At 41.5% G+C, this 27036-nt stretch overlaps 1 protein-coding gene across 2 annotated transcripts; it reads left to right on the top strand.

Annotated features, from left to right (window-relative positions):
- Nucleotides 1–652: 652 nt before the first annotated feature.
- LOC109883471 (non-histone chromosomal protein HMG-14A) lies at nucleotides 653–26121 on the top strand. 2 transcript variants are annotated; one of them, XM_020475520.2, is made up of 6 exons: nucleotides 653–845; nucleotides 1806–1832; nucleotides 1973–2002; nucleotides 11484–11537; nucleotides 12541–12660; nucleotides 25355–26121. In XM_020475520.2, the coding sequence occupies exons 1-6, from the start codon at nucleotides 831–833 to the stop codon at nucleotides 25400–25402; spliced, it is 294 nt and encodes a 97-aa protein (XP_020331109.1). In that variant the 5' UTR covers nucleotides 653–830; the 3' UTR covers nucleotides 25403–26121. The 2 variants fall into 2 exon arrangements, with proteins under 2 accessions (XP_020331109.1, XP_020331107.1); XM_020475518.2 differs by having other exon boundaries at nucleotides 688–845; nucleotides 1803–1832.
- Nucleotides 26122–27036: the final 915 nt, after the last annotated feature.

Raw genomic sequence — 27036 nt, 5'->3', positions numbered from 1 at the left:
ATCTCTATTCGGTGTGTCTGACTAGATAAGAGAGGAAGACTGAGGATGTTTTAGTGAGGTGTGCCGTCTGTCCTCGGCCGCCAGGCGTGCAGGGAGAACTGCTCATTCATTCACACTGGGCTTTGGAGCTGAAGCCACCTACAGGCGCCCGGACGATGCGACGTAAACGTTCCCTCTCCTCAGATTCATTTAGAAAAGCCGACTAACAAAAATGTGTCGAGCAAGAAGGGCGCCATGTTGGCCACAAGCACGAAGCCAAATGTTGATGTATTTTTCGTCTTATTTTGGGCAGAAGTTAAAATGGTGTAGTAGATGGTGACTTGCCTAGTTAAATAAAGGTTAAATAAAATAAAATATATAAAAAAGACAGTCGTTCTATGATGCTTTGAATAGAGGGAGATTGTTTTCTTTGAGTTCCATTGAAATAAGACATAAATTAAACACAACCTCTATCAAATCATGTTCTCTGTTCGCAGGGGCACGTACTAATCATGCGCTCTCTATTATTTCATGGAGATGTTCTTGATTTTAGCAAGGCTTTTCTTCCCTCGCTTTGCTAGAAGCACTTCGCGCGTAAAGAACATCACCGGTTCCCAAATTCTCCGTGTTCTGCAGCTGCGAATAGCGCTCCGTAATTGGCGGAGAGCACATCAATCCTGCGTTTAGCCGCACCCCTCCCCCCATTCAGCCAGTCTGGTGGCTGTTCCTGTGTGTTTACTACACGGACCAGGCAGCAGCAGACACTTGGCTTCACATGCACCTAACTCACAACAGCTAGCTAGCTAAACACTTTATAGTTCCATCTGAAAAAGAATCTCCAAGAATCCAACATGCCCAAGAGAAAGGTACGTAGTTTGGTGACTATTTAGAGAGGATTGTGAAATAAGAAAAGCAGGTAGCTATTGATAGCGTGCAAATGAATGTAGAGAGCCATCGCTTCTCCTACGATTAGTTAATTATAAACCTATTTCTTTGAGAATTTATGGTATTTATTTGGAGGGTATTTTCAAAAAATAATATGTATTTTTTTGTGTGTTTTAAATGAATATGTTTTCTGATTGCTTGTGGGCTTAAAAGGCTGCTTTCCCCCCGGCAGTCGCTGTCCTTTGGGAAGCCAGAAGTCTGTCTCCATGTAGTTAAAGCACAACCAGCAGCCATGCTTTGCAGCCCAAGTCTTCCTCTCTTCTTCGACCTACCGAACAGAAACGCTTCAGTTACAGACATTTTCCCCTCAATCCGCCCAAAATGGCCCCGAGAATATTCGTTCGTATCTCTAGTTTAAATTCTGATCGTTAAAAGATGCAATCGTCGTCGTATTTCGATAAAAATGTATATTTTTTGTCTTTGTTCATGGTCCCAGGTGGCTGCAGTGTCGTGTCTCTACCGCCGGGCGGCGCTGCGGAGGCTTAACTCTGCTCCTCCCTCTTGCTTATTCCGTCCCGCGCGAGTTTTCAAATCCTGCCTGAGCTCATAGAAAGAAGAGAGAGATGGAGAAAGAGAGACAGATACTTTAGGACCCCAACTTTCAGTGTTACTGGTCCCAAAACATATAAACTGTTAACAAAACTAAAATATTACATTACACTTCCATCTAATGGGTCTAAAAACACCTTTATTTTTACATTATCTATGACATTTTTACTTTTTTCTTGAAATTGAAAAGTTATCTGGGGTCTTCCCTGACAGTGAAGAAATATGTAATTTGAGCCACCATAGACTGTTGCCTGCTCTTATAAAGGCCAATAAAGTGTTGTTGTTGTGATAAAAGTTGTTTATTTGTCATTGTTTGTGTTTGCCCTCAGCAGGGAGCCGCTGGGGACACCAAGGAGGAGGTAAGACCAAGATCCTCGACTACAACTCATCCCCTACAAATAATATTCAATAAATGAACTCATATTGTCATCTCTGACATCTCTGACAGCGTGTGTGTTTTTCTGTGGTGACATGTTTTCTCTTCCTCTTCCTGTTGCAGCCCCAGAGGAGATCCGCCCGGTTATCAGCGGTGAGACCAGCTACGATACAGACATTATATACTACCTTATGACGCGTCGTATAACCTGTACACTACCTTATGACGTGTCGTATAGCCTGTACACTACCTTATGACGCGTCGTATAGCCTGTACACTACCTTATGACGCGTCGTATAGCCTGTACACTACCTTATGACGCGTCGTATAGCCTGTACACTACCTTATGACGCGTCGTATAGCCTGTACACTACCTTATGACGCGTCGTATAGCCTGTACACTACCTTATGACGCGTCGTATAGCCTGTACACTACCTTATGACGCGTCGTATAGCCTGTACACTACCTTATGACGCGTCGTATAGCCTGTACACTACCTTATGACGCGTCGTATAGCCTGTACACTACCTTATGACGCGTCGTATAGCCTGTACACTACCTTATGGCGCGTCGTATAGCCGGTACACTACCTTATGCCGCGTCGTATAGCCTGTACACTACCTTATGACGCGTCGTATAGCCTGTACACTACCTTATGACGCGTCGTATAGCCTGTACACTACCTTATGACGCGTCGTATAGCCTGTACACTACCTTATGACGCGTCGTATAGCCTGTACACTACCTTATGACGCGTCGTATAGCCTGTACACTACCTTATGGCGCGTCGTATAGCCTGTACACTACCTTATGACGCGTCGTATAGCCTGTACACTACCTTATGACGCGTCGTATAGCCTGTACACTACCTTATGACGCGTCGTATAGCCTGTACACTACCTTATGACGCGTCGTATAGCCTGTACACTACCTTATGACGCGTCGTATAGCCTGTACACTACCTTATGACGCGTCGTATAGCCTGTACACTACCTTATGACGCGTCGTATAGCCTGTACACTACCTTATGACGCGTCGTATAGCCTGTACACTACCTTATGACGCGTCGTATAGCCTGTACACTACCTTATGACGCGTCGTATAGCCTGTACACTACCTTATGACGCGTCGTATAGCCTGTACACTACCTTATGACGCGTCGTATAGCCTGTACACTACCTTATGACGCGTCGTATAGCCTGTACACTACCTTATGACGCGTCGTATAGCCTGTACACTACCTTATGGCGCGTCGTATAGCCTGTACACTACCTTATGGCGCGTCGTATAGCCTGTACACTACCTTATGACGCGTCGTATAGCCTGTACACTACCTTATGACGCGTCGTATAGCCTGTACACTACCTTATGACGCGTCGTATAGCCTGTACACTACCTTATGACGCGTCGCATAGCCTGTACACTACCTTATGACGCGTCGCATAGCCTGTACACTACTTTATGACGCGTCGTATAGCCTGTACACTACCTTATGACGCGTCGTATAGCCTGTACACTACCTTATGACGCGTCGTATAGCCTGTACACTACCTTATGTCGCGTCGTATAGCCTGTACACTACCTTATGACGCGTCGTATAGCCTGTACACTACCTTATGACGCGTCGTATAGCCTGTACACTACCTTATGACGCGTCGTATAGCCTGTACACTACCTTATGACGCGTCGTATAGCCTGTACACTACCTTATGACGCGTCGTATAGCCTGTACACTACCTTATGACGCGTCGTATAGCCTGTACACTACCTTATGACGCGTCGTATAGCCTGTACACTACCTTATGACGCGTCGTATAGCCTGTACACTACCTTATGACGCGTCGTATAGCCTGTACACTACCTTATGACGCGTCGTATAGCCTGTACACTACCTTATGACGCGTCGTATAGCCTGTACACTACCTTATGACGCGTCGTATAGCCTGTACACTACCTTATGACGCGTCGTATAGCCTGTACACTACCTTATGACGTGTCTATATCCTCAGCTCAATCATTTTACACTTTACACATGTATTGTCTATATATACAGCAGGTAAGTACACGTGTGTTGCCTGTGTATATATATATATATATATATACATACATACATACAGCGGGTAATTACACGTGTTGTCTGTATATATACAGCAGGTGATTACACGTGTATGGTCTCTACCGGGTAATTACACATGTATGGTCTCTACCTTGGTAATTACACATGTATTGTCTGTACCGGGTAATTACACATGTATGGTCTCTACCGGGTAATTACACATGTATGGTCTCTACCGGTTAATTACACACGTATTGTCTCTATATATACAGCAGGTAATTACACATGTATGGTCTCTGCCGGGTAATTACACACGTATTGTCTCTATATATACAGCAGGTAATTACACATGTATGGTCTCTGCCGGGTAATTACACATGTATGGTCTCTGCCGGGTAATTACACATGTATGGTCTCTATATATACAGCAGGTAATTACACATGTATGGTCTCTGTATATACAGCAGGTAATTACACATGTATGGTCTCTATATATACAGCAGGTAATTACACATGTATGGTCTCTATATATACAGCAGGTAATTACACATGTATGGTCTCTGCCGGGTAATTACACATGTATGGTCTCTACCTTGGTAATTACACGTGTATGGTCTCTACCGGGTAAGTACACATGTATGGTCTCTACCTTGGTAATTACACATGTATGGTCTCTACCTTGGTAATTACACATGTATGGTCTCTACCTTGGTAATTACACATGTATGGTCTCTACCTTGGTAATTGCACATGTATGGTCTCTACCTTGGTAATTACACATGTATGGTCTCTACCTTGGTAATTACACATGTATGGTCTCTGCCGGGTAATTACACATGTATGGTCTCTACCTTGGTAATTACACGTGTATAGTCTCTACCGGGTAAGTACACATGTATGGTCTCTACCTTGGTAATTACACATGTATGGTCTCTACCTTGGTAATTACACATGTATGGTCTCTACCTTGGTAATTACACATGTATGGTCTCTACCTTGGTAATTACACATGTATGGTCTCTATATATACAGCAGGTAATTACACATGTATGGTCTCTACCTTGGTAATTACACATGTATGGTCTCTATATATACAGCAGGTAATTACACATGTATGGTCTCTGCCGGGTAATTACACACGTATTGTCTCTATATATACAGCAGGTAATTACACATGTATGGTCTCTGCCGGGTAATTACACATGTATGGTCTCTACCTTGGTAATTACACGTGTATAGTCTCTACCGGGTAAGTACACATGTATGGTCTCTACCTTGGTAATTACACATGTATGGTCTCTACCTTGGTAATTACACATGTATGGTCTCTACCTTGGTAATTACACATGTATGGTCTCTACCTTGGTAATTACACATGTATGGTCTCTATATATACAGCAGGTAATTACACATGTATGGTCTCTACCTTGGTAATTACACATGTATGGTCTCTATATATACAGCAGGTAATTACACATGTATGGTCTCTACCTTGGTAATTACACATGTATGGTCTCTATATATACAGCAGGTAATTACACATGTATGGTCTCTGCCGGGTAATTACACACGTATTGTCTCTATATATACAGCAGGTAATTACACATGTATGGTCTCTATATATACAGCAGGTAATTACACATGTATGGTCTCTATATATACAGCAGGTAATTACACATGTATGGTCTCTGCCGGGTAATTACACATGTATGGTCTCTACCTTGGTAATTACACGTGTATGGTCTCTATATATACAGCAGGTAATTACACACATACACACACGTGTATTACTATTTATTTTATTTATTTCACCTTTATATTAACCAGGTAGGCTAGTTGAGAACACCTTTATATTAACCAGGTAGGCTAGTTGAGAACAACTTTATTTAACCAGGTAGGCTAGTTGAGAACACCTTTATTTAACCAGGTAGGCTAGTTGAGAACACCTTTATATTAACCAGGTAGGCTAGTTGAGAACACCTTTATTTAACCAGGTAGGCTAGTTGAGAACACCTTTATTTAACCAGGTAGGCTAGTTGAGAACACCTTTATTTAACCAGGTAGGCTAGTTGAGAACACCTTTATTTAACCAGGTAGGCTAGTTGAGAACAACTTTATTTAACCAGGTAGGCTAGTTGAGAACAACTTTATTTAACCAGGTAGGCTAGTTGAGAACAACTTTATTTAACCAGGTAGACTAGTTGAGAACACCTTTATTTAACCAGGTAGGCTAGTTGAGAACACCTTTATTTAACCAGGTAGGCTAGTTGAGAACACCTTTATTTAACCAGGCAGGCTAGTTGAGAACACCTTCATTTAACCAGGTAGGCTAGTTGAGAACAAGTTCTCATTTACAACTGCGACCTGGCCAAGATAAAGCAAAGCAGTGTGAACAGACAACAACACAGAGTTACACATGGAGTAAACAATTAACAAGCCAATAACACAATAAACAAGTCAATGACATAGTAGAGAAAAGAAAGTCTATATACAGTGTGTGCAAAAGGCATGAGGAGGTAGGCAATAAATAGGCCATAGGAGCGAATAATTACAATTTAGCAGATTAACACTGGTGTTATAAATGAGCAGATGATGTGCGAGTAGAGATACTGGTGTGCAAAAGAGCAGAAAATAAATAAAATAAAGACAGTATGGGGGTGAGGTAGGTAAAATTGTGTGGGCTATTTACCGATAGACTATGTACAGCTGCAGCGATCGGTTAGCTGCTCAGATGGCAGATGTTTAAAGTTGGTGAGGGGGAAAAAAGTCTCCAACTTCAGCAATTTTTGCAATTTGTTCCAGTCACAGGCAGCAGAGAACTGGAAGGAAAGGCGGCCAAATGAGGTGTTGGCTTTGGGGATGATCAGTGAGATACACCTGCTGGAACCATGTGCTACGGGTGGGTGTTATCGTGACCAGTGAACTGAGATAAGGCGGAGCTTTACCTAACAAAGGCTTATAGATGACCTGGAGCCAGTGGGTCTGGAGACGAATATGTAGCGAGGTCCAGCCGACTAGAGCATACAGGTCGCAGTGGTGGGTGGTATAAGGTGATTTGGTAACAAAACGGATGGCGCTGAGTAGAGTGTTGGAAGCTATTTTGTAGATGACATCGCCGAAGTCGAGGATCGGTAGTATAGTCAGTTTTACGAGGGTATGTTTGACAGCATGAGTGAAGGAGGCTTTGTTGCGAAATAGGAAGCTGATTCTAGATTTGATTTTAGATTGGAGATGCTTAATGTGAGTCTGGAAGGAGAGTTTACAGTCTAGCCAGACACCTTGGTATTTATAGTTTATAGTCCACATATTCTAGGTCGGAACCGTCCAGGGTGGTGATGCTAGATGGGCGGGTGGGTGCGGGCAGCGAACGGTTGAAAAGCATGCATTTGGTTTTACTAGCATTTAAGAGCAGTTGGAGGCCACTATATAGCAGGTAATTGCACATGCTAAATTAAACTCAGCTTCAACAGCATGTACACCTGAATAACATCTGCTACAATAACTAGACCATATTATTAGACATGTTTAATAACTATACCCCGGGGTATTAGACCTGTTTAATAACTATACCCCGGGGTATTAGACGTGTTTAATAACTATACCCCGGGGTATTAGACATGTTTAATAACTATACCCCGGGGTATTAGACATGTTTAATAACTATACCCCGGGGTATTAGACGTGTTTAATAACTATACCCCGGGGTATTAGACGTGTTTAATAACTATACCCCGGGGTATTAGACCTGTTTAATAACTATACCCCGGGGTATTAGACCTGTTTAATAACTATACCCCGGGGTATTAGACATGTTTAATAACTATACCCCGGGGTATTAGACATGTTTAATAACTATACCCCGGGGTATTAGACATGTTTAATAACTATACCCCGGGGTATTAGACATGTTTAATAACTATACCCCGGGGTATTAGACGTGTTTAATAACTATACCCCGGGGTATTAGACGTGTTTAATAACTATACCCCGGGGTATTAGACGTGTTTAATAACTATACCCCGGGGTATTAGACGTGTTTAATAACTATACCCCGGGGTATTAGACCTGTTTAATAACTATACCCCGGGGTATTAGACCTGTTTAATAACTATACCCCGGGGTATTAGACATGTTTAATAACTATACCCCGGGGTATTAGACATGTTTAATAACTATACCCCGGGGTATTAGACATGTTTAATAACTATACCCCGGGGTATTAGACATGTTTAATAACTATACCCCGGGGTATTAGACATGTTTAATAACTATACCCCGGGGTATTAGACATGTTTAATAACTATACCCCGGGGTATTAGACATGTTTAATAACTATACCCCGGGGTATTAGACATGTTTAATAACTATACCCCGGGGTATTAGACATGTTTAATAACTATACCCCGGGGTATTAGACATGTTTAATAACTATACCCCGGGGTATTAGACATGTTTAATAACTATACCCCGGGGTATTAGACATGTTTAATAACTATACCCCGGGGTATTAGACATGTTTAATAACTATACCCCGGGGTATTAGACATGTTTAATAACTATACCCCGGGGTATTAGACATGTTTAATAACTATACCCCGGGGTATTAGACGTGTTTAATAACTATACCCCGGGGTATTAGACGTGTTTAATAACTATACCCCGGGGTATTAGACGTGTTTAATAACTATACCCCGGGGTATTAGACGTGTTTAATAACTATACCCCGGGGTATTAGACATGTTTAATAACTATACCCCGGGGTATTAGACATGTTTAATAACTATACCCCGGGGTATTAGACATGTTTAATAACTATACCCCGGGGTATTAGACATGTTTAATAACTATACCCCGGGGTATTAGACATGTTTAATAACTATACCCCGGGGTATTAGACGTGTTTAATAACTATACCCCGGGGTATTATATACTGATAGATACCTTATTATGCATCTATTTGCCATGTACTAGCTTATAACCTTTATAACCTGATACTATACTACACCCTGGTATTACACATGTATAACATCTATCAATATAAACCAAATTCGGCTACAACCAGCTAATATCCATTTTTATGAAACTGTAATAATCTATGCTGCAATCACTAAACCACATAATGTAGACCTCCTCTACCACTGTAGATCTGCTTCATGATCTGTGTACGGCGCTCCTAGTGGCCGGGGACTTTAATACAGGGAAACTCTCTCCTAGTGGCCGGGGACTTTAATACAGGGAAACTCTCTCCTAGTGGCCGGGGACTTTAATACAGGGAAACTCTCTCCTAGTGGCCGGGGACTTTAATACAGGGAAACTCTCTCCTAGCGGCCGGGGTCTTTAATACAGGGAAACTCTCCTAGTGGCCGGGGTCTTTAATACAGGGAAACTCTCCTAGTGGCCGGGGTCTTTAATACAGGGAAACTCTCTCCTAGTGGCCGGGGTCTTTAATACAGGGAAACTCTCCTAGTGGCCGGGTCTTTAATACAGGGAAACTCTCTCTCCTAGTGGCCGGGGTCTTTAATACAGGGAAACTCTCTCCTAGCGGCCGGGGTCTTTAATACAGGGAAACTCTCTCCTAGTGGCCGGGGTCTTTAATACAGGGAAACTCTCTCCTAGTGGCCGGGGTCTTTAATACAGGGAAACTCTCTCCTAGTGGCCGGGGTCTTTAATACAGGGAAACTCTCCTAGTGGCTGGGGACTTCAATACAGGGAAACGCTCTCCTAGTGGCCGGGGTCTTTAATACAGGGAAACTCTCCTCGTGGCCGGGGTCTTTAATACAGGGAAACTCGGCAACAACACATCTGCCATGCTGATCCTCAACACAGGGGCCCCTCAGAGGTGTGTGCTCAGTCCCCTCCTGTACTCCCTGTTCACTCATGACTGCATGGCCAGGCATGACTCCAACACCATTGTTAAGTTTGCCGATGACACAACAGTGGAGTCCTGATCACCAACAATGATGAGACAGCCTATAGGGAGGAGGTCGGAGACCTGATCGTATAGTGCAAGGACAACTTCTCCCTCAACGTGAGCAATACAAAGGAGATGATTGTGGACTACAGGAAAAAGAGTCCACGATGGGGCTGCTGTGGAGCAGATTGAGAGCTTCATTTTCCTTGGTGTCCACATCACCAACAAACTATCATGGTCCAAACACACTAAGACAGTCATGAAGAGGGCACGACAAAGCCTATTCCCCCTCAGGAGACTGAAAATATTTGGCATGGGTCCTCAGATCCTCAATAGGTTCTACAGCTGCACCATCGAGAGCATGGTTGCATCACTGCCTGATATGGCAACTGCTCGGCCTCCGTCCTCAAGGCACAACAGAGGGTAGTGTGTACGGCCCAGTACATCACTGGGGCCAAGCTTCCTGCCATCCAGGACCTCTATACCAGGCGGTGTCAGAGCCCTAAAACCTTCAAAGGCTCCAGCCACCCCAGTCATAGACTGTTCTCTTTGCTAACGCACGGCAAGCAGTACCGGCGCGCCAAGTGTAGGAGCAAGAGGTTTCTAAACAGCTTCAGGTCACAAGACTTCTGAACAGCTAATCAAAGGGCTACCCAGACCCCTCTTTTACGCTGCTGCTACTCTCTGTTTATTATCAATGCATAATCACTTTAACTCTACCTACATGTACATATTACCTCAACTAACCTCACTAACGTGTACCCCGCACATTGACTCTGTACCGGTACCCCCTGCATATAGCCTCCACATTGACTCTGTACCGGTACCCCCTGCATATAGCCTCCACATTGAATCTGTACCGGTACCCCCTGCATATAGCCTCCACATTGACTCTGTACTGGTACCCCCTGCATATAGCCTCCACATTGACTCTGTACCGGTACCCCCTGTGTATAGCCTCCACATTGACTCTGTACCGGTACCCCCTGCATATAGCCTCCACATTGACTCTGTACCGGTACCCCCTGCATATAGCCTCCACATTGACTCTGTACCGGTACCCCCTGCATATAGCCTCCACATTGACTCTGTACCGGTACACCCTGTATATAGCCTCCACATTGACTCTGTACCGGTACCCCCTGCATATAGCCTCCACATTGACTCTGTACTGGTACCCCCTGCATATAGCCTCCACATTGACTCTGTACCGGTAGCCTCCACATTGACTCTGTACCGGTACCCCCTGTGTATAGCCTCCACATTGACTCTGTACCGGTACCCCCTGCATATAGCCTCCACATTGACTCTGTACCGGTACCCCCTGTGTATAGGCTCGCTATTGTTATTTTACTGCTGTTGTTTAATTACTTGTTACTTTTTATTTTCAATTTTTTTCTTAACTTCTTAAAGCATTGTTGGTTAGTAAGCATTTCACTGTAAGGTCTACACCTGTTGTATTCGGCGCATGTGACGAATACAATTTGATTTGACATGACTGCTAATTCCACATGTATTACATATTTAACAGGTTACAGAACTCTGAACCAGTTGATACATCTCAGTAAAGTCCCACTGAAGCCCTAGCTCCTATTGGGCAGTAGAACTAGGAATGATCAGTGGTTGTAGAACACATGAGGCTGATGTTTGTTCTCTCTCTCTCCAGAAACCAGCCCCAGCCAAGACTGAACCCAAGGCCAAGAAGGAGAAACCAGCAAAGGCAAGAGAGCAGAACTACAAACCCCAGGGTTGCGCATATTAGAACTACAAACGCTAGAGCAGTCACATTACAGAACTTCAAACTCCAGGGTTGTACATAATGTACTGAACCAAAATATAAACACAACATGCAACAATTTCAAAGATTTGACAGTTCCAGTTCATAGAAGGAAATCAGTCAATCAGTCCACTCCTCAGATGACCCCGCAAGTGACGAAGCCGGATGTGGAGGTCCTGGGCTGATGTGGTTACATGTGGTTGTGAGGCCGGTTGGCCATACTGCCAAATTCTCTAAAGCGACTTTGGAGGCGGCTTATGGTAGAGAAATTCTCATTCAATTCTCTGGCAACAACTCTGTTGGACATTCCTGGAGTCAGCATGCCATTTGCACGCTCCCTCAACTTGAGACATCTGCGGCATTGTTGTGTGACCAAAATAAAAAGGTGGCCTTTATTGTCACAAGCACAAGGCTCACCTGTGTAATTATCATGCTGTTTTGAGAGAAGAAAAAAAAGTTTTGTGCGTATGGAACATTTCTGGGATCTTTCTTTCAGCTCATGAAACATGGGACCAACACTTTACATGTTGTGTTTATATTTTTGTTCAGTATAGAACTCTAGAGCAATCACATTACAGAACTACAAATCCCAGAAGCATCACAAAAAAACAGAACTATAAGCCCACTCTCTAGAAAGAGCAGGCATGGTATATCTTTTTCACATTTTTAAGTGTAACCTTTGTTTAATTAGGCAAGTCAGTTAAGAACAATTTCTTATTTACAATGACGGCCTACACCGGCCAAACCTGGACGACGCTGGATCAATTATGCGCCGCCCTGTGGGACTCCCAATCACGGCCAGTTGTGATACAGCCTGGAATCGATCCTGGGTCTGTAGTGACACCTCACGCACTGAGATACAGTGCCTTAGACCGCTGTGCCACTCGGGAGCCCAGTATAGATGAGGATAATGTGAAGGATAATGTCTGTCATCCCCCCCATCCAGAAAGAGAAGACTGTGAACGACAAGAAGGAGGAGAAGAAAACTAAGAAGGCAGCAGCGAAGGAGAACGCAGAGGCCGCTGAGGAGAACCACTCTGAGAACGGAGATACCAAGGCCAACCAGGTAATATACATTACTCTACTGTACACTACTGTACTATATACTGCTATACTGTCCACTACTATACTGTACTACATACTACTGTACACTACTGTACTATATACTGTACACTGCCATACTGTACTACATACTACTGTACTATATTCTGCTATACTGTACTACATACTACTGTACACTACTGTACTATATACAGTACACTGCCATACTGTACTACATACTACTGTACTATATACTGCTATACTGTCCACTACTGTACTACATACTACTGTACAGTACTGTACTATATACTGTACACTGCCATACTGTACTACATACTACTGTACTATATACTGCTATACTGTCCACTACTATACTGTACTACATACTACTGTACACTACTGTACTATATACTGTACACTGCCATACTGTACTACATACTACTGTACTATATACTGCTATACTGTCCACTACTATACTGTACTACATACTACTGTACAGTACTGTACTATATACTGTACACTGCCATACTGTACTACATACTACTGTACTATATTCTGCTATACTGTACTACATACTACTGTACACTACTGTACTATATACAGTACACTGCCATACTGTACTACATACTACTGTACTGTCCACTACTGTACTACATACTACTGTACTATATACTGCTATACTGTCCACTACTATACAGTACACTGCCATACTGTACTACATACTACTGTACTATATACTGCTATACTGTCCACTACTGTACTACATACTACTGTACAGTACTGTACTATATACTGTACACTGCCATACTGTACTACATACTACTGTACTATATACTGTACACTGCCATACTGTACTACATACTACTGTACTATATACTGCTATACTGTCCACTACTATACTGTACTACATACTACTGTACACTACTGTACTATATATACTGGCCACTTCAATCCGGCCCGCTGGCCACTTCAATCCGGCCCGCTGGCCACTTCAATCCGGCCCGCTGGCCACTTCAATCCGGCCCGCTGGGCACTTCAATCCGACCCGCTGGCCACTTCAATCCGGCCCGCTGGCCACTTCAATCCGACCCGCTGGCCACTTCAATCCGACCCGCTGGCCACTTCAATCCGGCCCGCTGGGCACTTCAATCCGGCCCGCTGGGCACTTCAATCCGGCCCGCTGGCCACTTCAATCCGGCCCGCTGGGCACTTCAATCCGGCCCGCTGGCCACTTCAATCTGGCCCGCGAGACATAAAACATTTGTTTTTAAATCTCCCCAATTTCATGGTATCCAATTGGTAGTTAGTCTTGTCGCATCGCTGCATCTCCCGCACGGACTCGGGAGAGGCGAAGGTCAAGAGCCGTGCGTCCTCCGAAACATGACCCAGCCGCACTGCTTCTTGACACAATGCCCACTTAACCAATGTGTCGGTGGAAACACCGTACACCTGGCGACCGTGTCAGTGTGCATGCGCCTGGCCCGCCACAGTAGTAGCCAGAGTTCAATGGGACAAGGAAATCTCGGCCTGCCTAACCCGGACGACGTTGGGCCAAGTGTTCGCCTCCTCATGGGTCTCCCAGTCACGGCTAGCTGTGACACAGCCAGAGATCAAACCCGGGTCTGTAGTGACACCTCAAGCACTGCTATGTAGTGCCTTAAACCACTGCGCCTTAAACCACTGGAGGCCCAGGCAAATTGATATTAACAAACAATTGGTCCCCCAAAATATGCGTCCCTCCGTTGAATTTCAAAATCCCGACGTGACCCTCGAGCCAAAAAGTTTGCCCACCCCATCTTAAAGTAATGATGTCGTTTCTCTTTGCTTATTTGAACTGTTCTTGCCATAAGATGGACTTGATATTTTACCAAACAGGGTATATTCTGTTTACCACCCCTACCTTGTCTCAACACAACTGATTTATGGAACGCCGTTTGGGTCTTTGCATGTGAAAAAATATACACTTCAGGTAACACTATTTGACGTGTCAAATAAGCTGGTTGACCAATCAGGACCTGAATATGACTGCATGTCACAATAATTGAACGTGTTCATACATTTTTGACGTAGTTATCACACATTGATTACACTCATTCGTATTTCATATGTCACAATGATTCACCGATACGTATGCTATGATGCTGGTAAAGTTTTGTCTCGTCCACCTGCCTCTGCCACACGAGAGCAGACACATTTCCCCTAGCTCTGGACAGTGATGGTCATAAAAAGCTAGCTGATGGATGCAAACAATGTTCTTCCCCAAATAACATAGCAACACGACATCTGTTTCAGTAGCTATAGTTAAAGGGTCATCATCCAAAAACACCTCATTTTATAAGATTTCACTAATGGTGATCAGACCCACCTAATGTGAAGCTAGCCACAGTACGGATTACCCACAATAGTGATTTGCAGTTTACCTTAAAAATAAACGTCTCTCAATGAAAGTAATGCAAATAATACAAATAATGGAATCATGACATAATGGAATAGATCATGCTAAATGAGGTTGGAATCATGACATAATGGAATAGATCATGCTAAATGAGGTTGGAATCATGACATAATGGAATAGATCATGCTAAATGAGGTTGGAATCATGACATAATGGAATAGATCATGCTAAATGAGGTTGGAATCATGACATAATGGAATAGATCATGCTAAATGAGGTTGGAATCATGACATAATGGAATAGATCATGCTAAATGAGGTTGGAATCATGACATAATGGAATAGATCATGCTAAATGAGGTTGGAATCATGACATAATGGAATAGATCATGCTAAATGAGGTTGGAATCATGACATAATGGAATAGATCATGCTAAATGAGGTTGGAATCATGACATAATGGAATAGATCATGCTAAATGAGGTTGGAATCATGACATAATGGAATAGATCATGCTAAATGAGGTTGGAATCATGACATAATGGAATAGATCATGCTAAATGAGGTTGGAATCATGACATAATGGAATAGATCATGCTAAATGAGGTTGGAATCATGACATAATGGAATAGATCATGCTAAATGAGGTTGGAATCATGACATAATGGAATAGATCATGCTAAATGAGGTTGGAATCATGACATAATGGAATAGATCATGCTAAATGAGGTTGGAATCATGACATAATGGAATAGATCATGCTAAATGAGGTTGGAATCATGACATAATGGAATAGATCATGCTAAATGAGGTTGGAATCATGACATAATGGAATAGATCATGCTAAATGAGGTTGGAATCATGACATAATGGAATAGATCATGCTAAATGAGGTTGGAATCATGACATAATGGAATAGATCATGCTAAATGAGGTTGGAATCATGACATAATGGAATAGATCATGCTAAATGAGGTTGGAATCATGACATAATGGAATAGATCATGCTAAATGAGGTTGGAATCATGACATAATGGAATAGATCATGCTAAATGAGGTTGGAATCATGACATAATGGAATAGATCATGCTAAATGAGGTTGGAATCATGACATAATGGAATAGATCATGCTAAATGAGGTTGGAATCTTCTTATCTAAATTCAACGAAAGACAATAATTTGTCAAATCTGTTGAAATCACACTGGATGTATTGTACTTTAGAATTGCATTGGGGCCATACTTACAGTATTTCACTGCAGAGCCTTACCTATGGATTGTGGAACAATGACATGGGGTATCAGTCTACTCAGTGACACCCAGAGAACATTAGCGTCGTAGCTCTTATCGAGGGACTCTGAAACAACTGTGAATTGAGCCACGTAGTTTGTATCAGTCAACCTACTAAGTGTATTGAACACTATTCCAGGAGCAAAACAATACAACGTGGATGTTTTGGAGCCTGATAACGCTTGAGGACTTTGGGGAAAACAATCACCAGGGTACTGAGTAGACTGATACCCCATTTCATTGATCATCCCCAATCGTTAGGTGTCAATACGCATAATAGGCTGACTGGGGAGGTGATTTCCCACAGTCAAAGTCGCGCAATATCAAATCAAATCAAATCAAAAAATGTATTTGTCACATACACATGGTTAGCAGATGTTAATGCGAGTGTAGCGAAATGCTTGTGCTTCTAGTTCCGACAATGCAGTAATAACCAATGAGTAATCTAGCTAACAATTCCAAAACTACTACCTTATAGACACAAGTGTAAGGGGATAAATAATATGTACATAAGGATATATGAATGAGTGATGGTACAGAGCGGCATAGGCAAGATACAGTAGATGGTATTGAGTACAGTATATACATATGAGATGAGTATGTAAACAAAGTGGCATAGTTAAAGTGGCTAGTGATACATGTATTACATAAAGATGCAGTAGATGATATAGAGTACAGTATATACGTATACATATGAGATGAATAATGTAGGGTATGTAAACATTATATTAGGTAGCATTGTTTAAAGTAGCTAGTGATATATTTTACATTTCCCATCAATTCCCATTATTAAAGTGGCTGGAGTTGAGTCCGTGTGTTGGCAGCAGCCACTCAATAGTGGAGCTATGACGCTAATATTTGCGTAAACTCTTCACAATTGTCTTCTGTGGGTGTGACCGAGTAGACTGATACCCCATTTCATTGCTCCACATTCCAACACCAACCTTGTTTAACATGATCTATTATAAATATGGCATGATTCCACCAATTGTAACCTTCTACATCAAAGAGAAACTTTTATTTTGAAGGCGAACAGCAAAGTCCACTATTGTGGCTATTCCTTATTGTGGCTAGCTTCACAACACATAATCCAGTCGGGTAAAGCCATTGTAGCTGGCCTATAAGAACATCCAATAGTCAAAGGTATATGAAATACAAATGGTAGAGAGAGAAATAGTCCTATAAATACTATATTAACTATAACCTAAAACCTCTTACCTTGGAACATTGAAGTCTCATGTTAAAAGGAACCACCAGCTTTCATATGTTCTCAAGTTCTGAGCAAGGAACTTAAGCGTTAGCTTTCTTACATGGCACATATTGCACTTTTACTTTCTTCTCCAACACTTTGTTTTTGCATTATTTAAACCAAATTGAACATGTTCCATTATTTATTTGAGGCTAAATGGATTTTTATTGATGTATTATATTAAGTAAAAATAACACTACTATAGTGTGCACTACTATACACTGCTGTACACTACTATACTGTACACTACTATATTGTACACTTCTATACACTCCTGTACTGTACACTGCTATACTGTACACTTACTATGCTGGACGCTACTATACTCTACACTACTATACACGTCTATACTGTACTTTTCTGTACACTACTATACTACACTGCTCAAAAAAATAAAGGGAACACTTAAACAACACAATGTAACTCCAAGTCAATCACACTTCTGTGAAACCAAACTGTCCACTTAGGAAGCAACACTGATTGACAATAAATTTCACATGCTGTTGTGCAAATGGAATAGACAACAAGAGAAAATTATAGGCAATTAGCAAGACACCCCCAATAAAGGAGTGGTTCTGCATGTGGGGACCACAGACCACTTCTCAGTTCCTATGCTTCCTGGCTGATGTTTTGTTCACTTTTGAATGCTGGCGGTGCTTTCACTCTAGTGGTAGCATGAGACGGACTCTACAACCCACACAAGTGGCTCAGGTAGTGCAGCTCATCCAGGATGGAACATCAATGCGAGCTGTGGCGAGCAGGTTTGCTGTGTCTGTCAGCGTAGTGTCCAGAGCATGGAGGCGCTACCAGGAGACAGGCCAGTACATCGGGAGATGTGGAGGAGGCCGTAGGAGGGCAACAACCCAGCAGCAGGACCGCTACCTCCACCTTTGTGCAAGGAGGAGCAGGAGGAGCACTGCCAGAGCCCTGCAAAATGACCTCCAGCAGGCCACAAATGTGCATGTGTCTGCTCAAACGGTCAGAAACAGACTCCATGAGGGTGGTATGAGGGCCCGACGTCCACAGGTGGGGGTGGTGCTTACAGCCCAACACCGTGCAGGACGTTTGGCATTTGCCAGAGAACACCACGATTGGTAAATTCGCCACTGGCGCTCTGTGCTCTTCACAGATGAAAGCAGGTTCACACTGAGCACATGTGACAGACGTGACAGTCTGGAGACGCCATGGAGAACGTTCTGCTGCCTGCAACATCCTCCAGCATGGCGGTGGGTCATTTCTTTGGGGGGCCGCACAACCCTCCATGTGCTCGCCAGAGGTAGCCTGACTGCCATTAGGTATCGAGATGAGATCCTCAGACCCCTTGTGAGACCATATGCTGGTGCGGCTGGCCTTGGCTTCCTCCTAATGCAAGACAATGCTAGACCTCATGTGGCTGGAGTGTGTCAGCAGTTCCTGCAAGAGGAAGGCATTGATGCTATGGACTGGCCGGCCTGTTCCCCAGACCTGAATCCAATTGAGCACATCTGGGACATCATGTCTCGCTCCATCCACCAACGCCACGTTGCACCACAGACTGTCCAGGAGTTGGCGGATGCTTTAGTCCAGGTCTGGGAGGAGATCCCTCAGGAGACCATCCGCCACCTCATCAGGAGCATGCCCAGGCGTTGTAGGGAGGTCATACAGGCCTCCCTACAAGGTCATACAGATTTTGTTGTCAGCACATTCAACTATGTAAAGAAAAAAGTATTTAATAAGAATATTTCATTCATTCAGATCTAGGATGTGTTATTTTAGTGTTCCCTTTATTTTTTTGAGCAGTGTATATCCTACTATACACTACACTACTAGATAGTACTATACTGTACACTAATATACTATGCTCTACTATACTGTACACTTCTATACATGTACATGATCTGCTATATACAGTGCACTACTGTACTATATACTACTATATTGTACGATACTAAACACTTTTATACATTACTATACACTTCCGTACACTACTCTACTGTACTATATATGACTATACTATGTACTACTATACTGTACATTACTATACTACGTACTACTATACTGTACTAGAGGTCGACCGATTTTTCAAAGCCTATACCGATTATTGGAGGACCGATTTAAAAAAAATATATATATATTTTTTTTTTAAATCATTTTTTATTTGTAATAATGACAATTACAACAATACTGAATTAACACTTATTTTAACTTAATCAATAAAAATCAATTTAGCCTCAAATAAATAATGGAACATGTTCAATTTGGTTTAAATAATGCAAAAACAAAGTGTTGGAGAAGAAAGTAAAAGTGCAATATGTGCCATATAAGAAAGCTAATGTTTAAGTTCCTTGCTCAGAACATGAGAACATGTGAAAGCTGGTGGTTCCTTTTAACATGAGTCTTCAATATTCCCAGGGAAGAAGTTTTAGGTTGTAGTTATTATAGGACTATTTCCCTCTATACCATTTGCATTTCATTATCCTTTGACTATTGGATGCTCCTATAGGCACTTTAGTGTATTGCCAGTGTAACAGTATAGCTTCCATCCCTCTCCTCGCTCCTCCCTGGGCTCGAACCAGGAACACATCGACAACAGCCACCCCCGAAGCAGCGTTACCCATGCAGAGCAAGGGGAACAACTACTCCAAGTCTCAGAGCGAGTGACGTTTGAAACGCTATTAGCGCGCACCCCACTAACTAGCTAGCCATTTGACATCGGTTACACCAGCCTCATCTCGGGAGTTGATAGGCTTGGAGTCATAAACAGCTCAATGCTTGAAGCACAGCGAAGAGCTGCTGGCAAAATGCACTAAAGTGCTGTTTGAATGAATGCTTACGAGCCTGCTGGTGCCTACCACCGCTCAGTCAGACTGCTCTATCAAATCACGGATTTAATTATAACATAATAACACACAGAAATACGAGCCTTTGGTCATTAATATGGTCGAATCTGGAAACTATCATTTCGAAAACAAAACATTTATTCTTTCAGTGAAATACGGAACCGTTTCGTATTTTATCTAACAGGTGGCATCCCTAAGTCTAAATATTGCTGTTACATTGTACAACCTTCAATGTTATGTCATAATTACTTAAAATTCTGGCAAATTTGTTCACAACGAGCCAGGCTGCCCAAACTGTTGCATATACCCTGACTCTGCGTGCAATGAATGCAAGAGAAGTGACACAATTTCACCTGGTTAATATTGCCTGCTAACCTGGATTTCACCTGGTTAATATTGCCTGCTAACCTGGATTTCACCTGGTTAATATTGCCTGCTAACCTGGATTTCACCTGGTTAATATTGCCTGCTAACCTGGATTTCACCTGGTTAATATTGCCTGCTAACCTGGATTTCTTTTAGCTAAATGCAGGTTTAAAAAATATATACTTGTGTATTGATTTTAAGAAAGGCATTGATGTTTATGGTTAGGTACACGTTGGAGCAATGACAGTCCTTTTTCGCGAATGCACACCGCATCGATTATATGCAACGTAGGACACGCTAGATAAACTACTAATATCATCAACCATGTTAACTGGTGATTATGATTGATTGATTTTTCCTAAGATATGTTTAATGCAAGCTAGCAACTTACCTTGGCTTCTTAGTGCATTCGCATAACAGGCAGTCTCCTCGTGGAGTGCAATGAGAGGCAGGTAGTTAGAGCATTGGACTAGTTAACTGGAAGGTTGCCAGATTGAATCCCGAGCTGACATGGTAAAAATCTGTTGTTCTGCCCCTGAACAGGTAGTTAACCCACCGTTCCCAGGCCGTCATTGTAAATAAGAATGTGTTCTTAACTGACTTGCCTAGTTAAATAAAGGTTAAAAAGAAAAACATCCAGATCGGTGTCCAAAAATACCGATTTCCGGTTGTTATTAAAACTTGAAATCGGCCCTAATTAATCGGCCATTCCGATTAATCGGTCGACCTCTATACTTTACACTACAATAATGTACACTGCTATGCTATACACTACTATACTGTACACTACTATACTGTACACTACTATACTATACACTACTATACTATACACTACTATACTGTACACTACTATACTATACACTTCTATACTGTACACTACTATACACAACTATACACAACTATACTGTACACTACTATAATATACGCTTCTATACTATACACTTCTATACTATACACTACTATACACTACTATACTGTACACTACTATACACTTCTATACTGTACACTACTATACACTTCTATACTGTACACTACTATACACTACAATAATGTACACTGCTATGCTATACACTACTATACTGTACACTACTATACTGTACACTACTATACTATACACTACTATACTATACACTACTATACTATACACTACTATACTGTACACTACTATACTATACACTTCTATACTGTACACTACTATACACAACTATACACAACTATACTGTACACTACTATAATATACGCTTCTATACTATACACTTCTATACTATACACTACTATACACTACTATACTGTACACTACTATACACTTCTATACTGTACACTACTATACACTTCTATACTGTACACTACTATACACTTCTATACTGTACACTACTATAATATACGCTTCTATACTATACACTTCTATACTGTACACTACTATACACAACTATACTATACACTGCTATGCTATACACTTCTATACTATACACTTCTATGCTATACACTTCTATACTGTACACTGCTATACTATACACTTCTATACTGTACACTACTATACACTACTATACTATACACTTCTATACTATACACTACTATACTGTACACTACTATACTGTACACTACTATACTATACACTGCTATGCTATACACTACTATACACTACTATACTATACACTACTATACTGTACACTGCTATGCTATACACTTCTATACTGTACACTGCTATGCTATACACTTCTATACTATACACTGCTATGCTATACACTTCTATACTATACACTGCTATACTATACACTACTATACTGTACACTACTATACACTACTATACTGTACACTACTATACTGTACACTACTATACTGTACACTACTATACTGTACACTACTATACACAACTATACTATACACTGCTATGCTATACACTTCTATACTATACACTACTATACTATACACTACTATACTGTACACTACTATACTATACACTACTATACTATACACTTCTATACTGTACACTACTATACACTACTATACTATACACTACTATACTGTACACTACTATACTGTACACTACTATACTATACACTACTATACTGTACACTTCTATACTGTACACTACTATACTATACACTACTATACTGTACACTTCTATACTATACACTACTATATTATACACTACTATACACTACTATATTATACACTACTATACTATACACTCTTATATTATACACTACTATATTATACACTCTTATACTATACACTACTATACTATTTTATTTTTTATTTTTATTTTTACCTTTATTTAACTAGGCAAGTCAGTTAAGAACAAATTCTTATTTTCAATGACAGCCTAGGAACAGTGGGTTAACTGCCTGTTCAGGGGCAGAACGACAGATTTGTACCTTGTCAGCTCGGGGATTTGAACTTGCAACCTTTCGGTTACTAGTCCAACACTCTAACAACTTGGCTACCCTGCTGCCCCTATACACTACTATACACTACTATATTATACACTACTAAACTATACACTCCAATACTATACACTACTATACTATACACTACTATACTATACCATACTATACACTACCGTACTATACACTGCTATACTATACACGACTATACTATGCACTTCTATACTATACACTACTATACTACACACTACTATACTATACCATACTATACACTACCGTACTATACACTACCGTACTATACACTGCTATACTATACACGACTATACTATGCACTTCTATACTATACACTACTATATTATACACTACCATACTATACACTACCGTACTATACCATACTATACACTACCATACTATACACTGCTATACTATACACGACTATACTATGCACTTCTATACTATACACTACTATATTATACACTACTATACTATACCATACTATACACTACCGTACTATACACTACCATACTATACACTGCTATACTATACACGACTATACTATGCACTTCTATACTATACACTACTATATTATACACTTCTATACTGTACACTACTATATTATACACTACTATACTATACCATACTATACACTACCGTACTATACCATACTATACACTACCATACTATACACTGCTATACTATACATGACTATACTATGCACTTCTATACTATACACAACTATACTACACACTACTATACTATACACTACTATACTATATGCTACTGTATACTATACACTCCAATATTATACACTACTATACTATACCATACTATACACTACCATACTATACACTACCGTACCATACCATACTATACACTACTATACTATATGCTACTGTATACTATACACTTCTATACTGTACACTTCTATACACTACTAAACTACAAACCTCTATGCTAATCACTACTAAACTACAAACCTCTATGCTAATCACTACTAAACTACAAACCTCTATGCTAATCACTACTAAACTACAAACCTCTATGCTAATCACTACTATACACTTCTATTATATGCACTACTATACTACACGCTGCTATACACTACTGTACTATACTCTGCTGTACTATTCACATCTTTACACTGCTTTACTATACATTACTATACTATACACTACTTTATAAACTGGGTATTTTGACATTTGAATGCTGATTGGCTGACATCCGTGGTATATCAGACCGATACCATGGGTATGAGAACATTTATTTCTACTCTAATTATGTTGGTAACCAGTTTATAATAGCAATAAGGCACCTCGGGGGTTTGTGATATATGGCCAATATACCACGGCTAAGGACTGTATCCAGGCACTCTGCGATGCCTTGTGAGTACAAACAGCCCTTAGCTGTGGTATATTGGCCGTATATCACACCCCCTCGGGCCTTATTGCTTATGTACACTACTAGGAGGAACTAGAAAGACATCATGGACTGTAGAGGACCTGATGCTGGTCATAAAGACATCATAGACTGTAGAGGACCTGATGCTGGTCATAAAGACATCATGGACTGTAGAGGACCTGATGCTGGTCATAAAGACATCATGGACTGTAGAGGACCTGATGCTGGTCATAAAGACATCATGGACTGTAGAGGACCTGATGCTGGTCATAAAGACATCATAGACTGTAGAGGACCTGATGCTGATCATAAAGAGATCATAGACTGTAGAGGACCTGATGCTGGTCATAAAGACATCATGGACTGTAGAGGACCTGATGCTGGTCATAAAGACATCATGGACTGTAGAGGACCTGATGCTGATCATAAAGACATCATAGACTGTAGAGGACCTGATGCTGGTCATAAAGACATCATGGACTGTAGAGGACCTGATGCTGGTCATAAAGACATCAGACTGTAGAGGACCTGATGCTGGTCATAAAGACATCATGGACTGTAGAGGACCTGATGCTGGTCATAAAGACATCATGGACTGTTGAGGACCTGATGCTGGTCATAAAGACATCATGGACTGTTGAGGACCTGATGCTGGTCATAAAGACATCATGGACTGTAGAGGACCTGATGCTGGTCATAAAGGGACATTAGAAGACATTGGTCAGCTTGATGGCAGAGATAAGCTCCTGTTTTAGGATGAGAAACTACCAACAGGAATGTCAGGTTGTTCTACTGACCTCTAACCTCTGACCCTGCAGATGGAGGATGCTCCCGAGGCGGAGAAGGAGGAAGCCAAGTCTGAGTAGCAACACTGCCGAACCCTGACCCCTAACCTCCGACCCCCCCCCAGTGTTTGTGGTCCCCCTCCAAGGCATATTGTTAACAGAGGAATATTTTTATCAGTGATTTTATAAGTATACTATCTACTATCCGTACAGATTTTTAGCACAAAGCAAAGCTGAGTAATATAATGCAGATCTGCAGTGGTCATATCAACAAAGTGTCTGCAGGCAAGATGAACACACTAAAATCTTTTTTAATTAAACAGCATTTCATGATTGTGTAGGAAGCAAAGCGCGTCCCGTCCCATAGTGAGTTGTGTTCCTGTGCCCACCCTCCTCCACAGTTGGTTCTCCTAGGGTTCTACCTTTAGTCCTGGTTTATTAACGGTTCTCCATGGCGTTCCCTTGCTTTGTCTAAATGTTCCTGTTTTTACATGAAACATGTTCTAAGCATGTTGAAAGTGTGTTGTCCAATAAGAAAGAGGAAGAGGATCATGAGAAACATTCTGGACAGAGTGACGTGTGTGTCTCCTAGGCGACCCTGTAACAGTGACATGCATGTGTCTCCTAGGCGACCCTGTAACAGTGATATGCGTGTCTCCTAGGCGACCGCAGTAGTGTGTGACAGCTCTCCATCTTGCTGGTTTTTTAAACACATTTTTTTTTTTAGATGAGCAGTTCTCTGATGTGTCTGATGTTCTGGAATTCTCCAATAAAACAAGTCCTGTGAATTTTCCTCAAAACTTTGTTGTCATTATTACATCCCCCGGTCTAGTTGGGTCTTAATTGTAGTTTTTATTATGTGTGAAGGCTGTTGCAGTTATGTTTTAGTTCTGTTGTGGCTTCAGCTCCTGACCAGTCCAGAAGGAAACTGGACACATTAATCCTACTCTTGGATTCTCCATTGATCATGCTGTTTAGTCCAGGACTAGGCCCGACAGTGTTAATGTTAACCCCATTTTTCCTCACAGCTGCTCTGTTAGTTAAAATGCTCTATGGCAGTGTATAGACACAGAAAAGCCTGGGTCGCAGGCTCAACGCATTTTTAACATGAATACTTTACCTCTGAGATAAATCTACCAAGTGATACCTTTGACAAAATAAATACAAAGAGGGAAGGAAGAAGAAACTGAAGGAAGTATTGCATTGTAAACGATTATTTGAAGAGCAGGCTCCATTTTGTCTCTTGTTTGTGAAGAGTGTAGTTATGTTTATGATCACTAGGTGTCAGCATTGTCCTGTATCAGCTAGCTGTGAGAACAGTGCCAGTCTTCTCTGCAGAGGGCTAAGAATTAGTGTGGCAGCAGGCCAAACAAGCAATGACACCTGATTCAACTAATCATCAAATCCTGTTCATCAATGAGGAATATATTAGTTGTGTGACTGCTTGGCTGGAACAAAATCCTGCACCCACACTGACGCGGGTGAGTTAGAATGAGGAAACCATATACATAGAATTACTAGTTGATAGAGTTGGTGAAGCTACTCTTAAAAGGAAATATTTAGGACTAACGTATTCCTTACTACCAATTCCGAAACTAACTGCAGCTCTTGGTTAACTTCTTATGGCTTGGGGCCAGTGTAGAGTAGCTTGGATGAATAAGGTGCCCAGAGTAAACTGCCCCCTACTCAGCCCCAGATGCTAATATATGCATATT

The sequence above is a fragment of the Oncorhynchus kisutch genome, linkage group LG15 (genome assembly GCF_002021735.2).
Source record: "Oncorhynchus kisutch isolate 150728-3 linkage group LG15, Okis_V2, whole genome shotgun sequence".
In the NCBI taxonomy this organism is placed as follows: domain Eukaryota; kingdom Metazoa; phylum Chordata; class Actinopteri; order Salmoniformes; family Salmonidae; genus Oncorhynchus; species Oncorhynchus kisutch.
The sequence above is the reverse complement of the archived record's forward strand: the minus strand, read 5'-3'. Positions and strand labels throughout refer to the sequence as shown.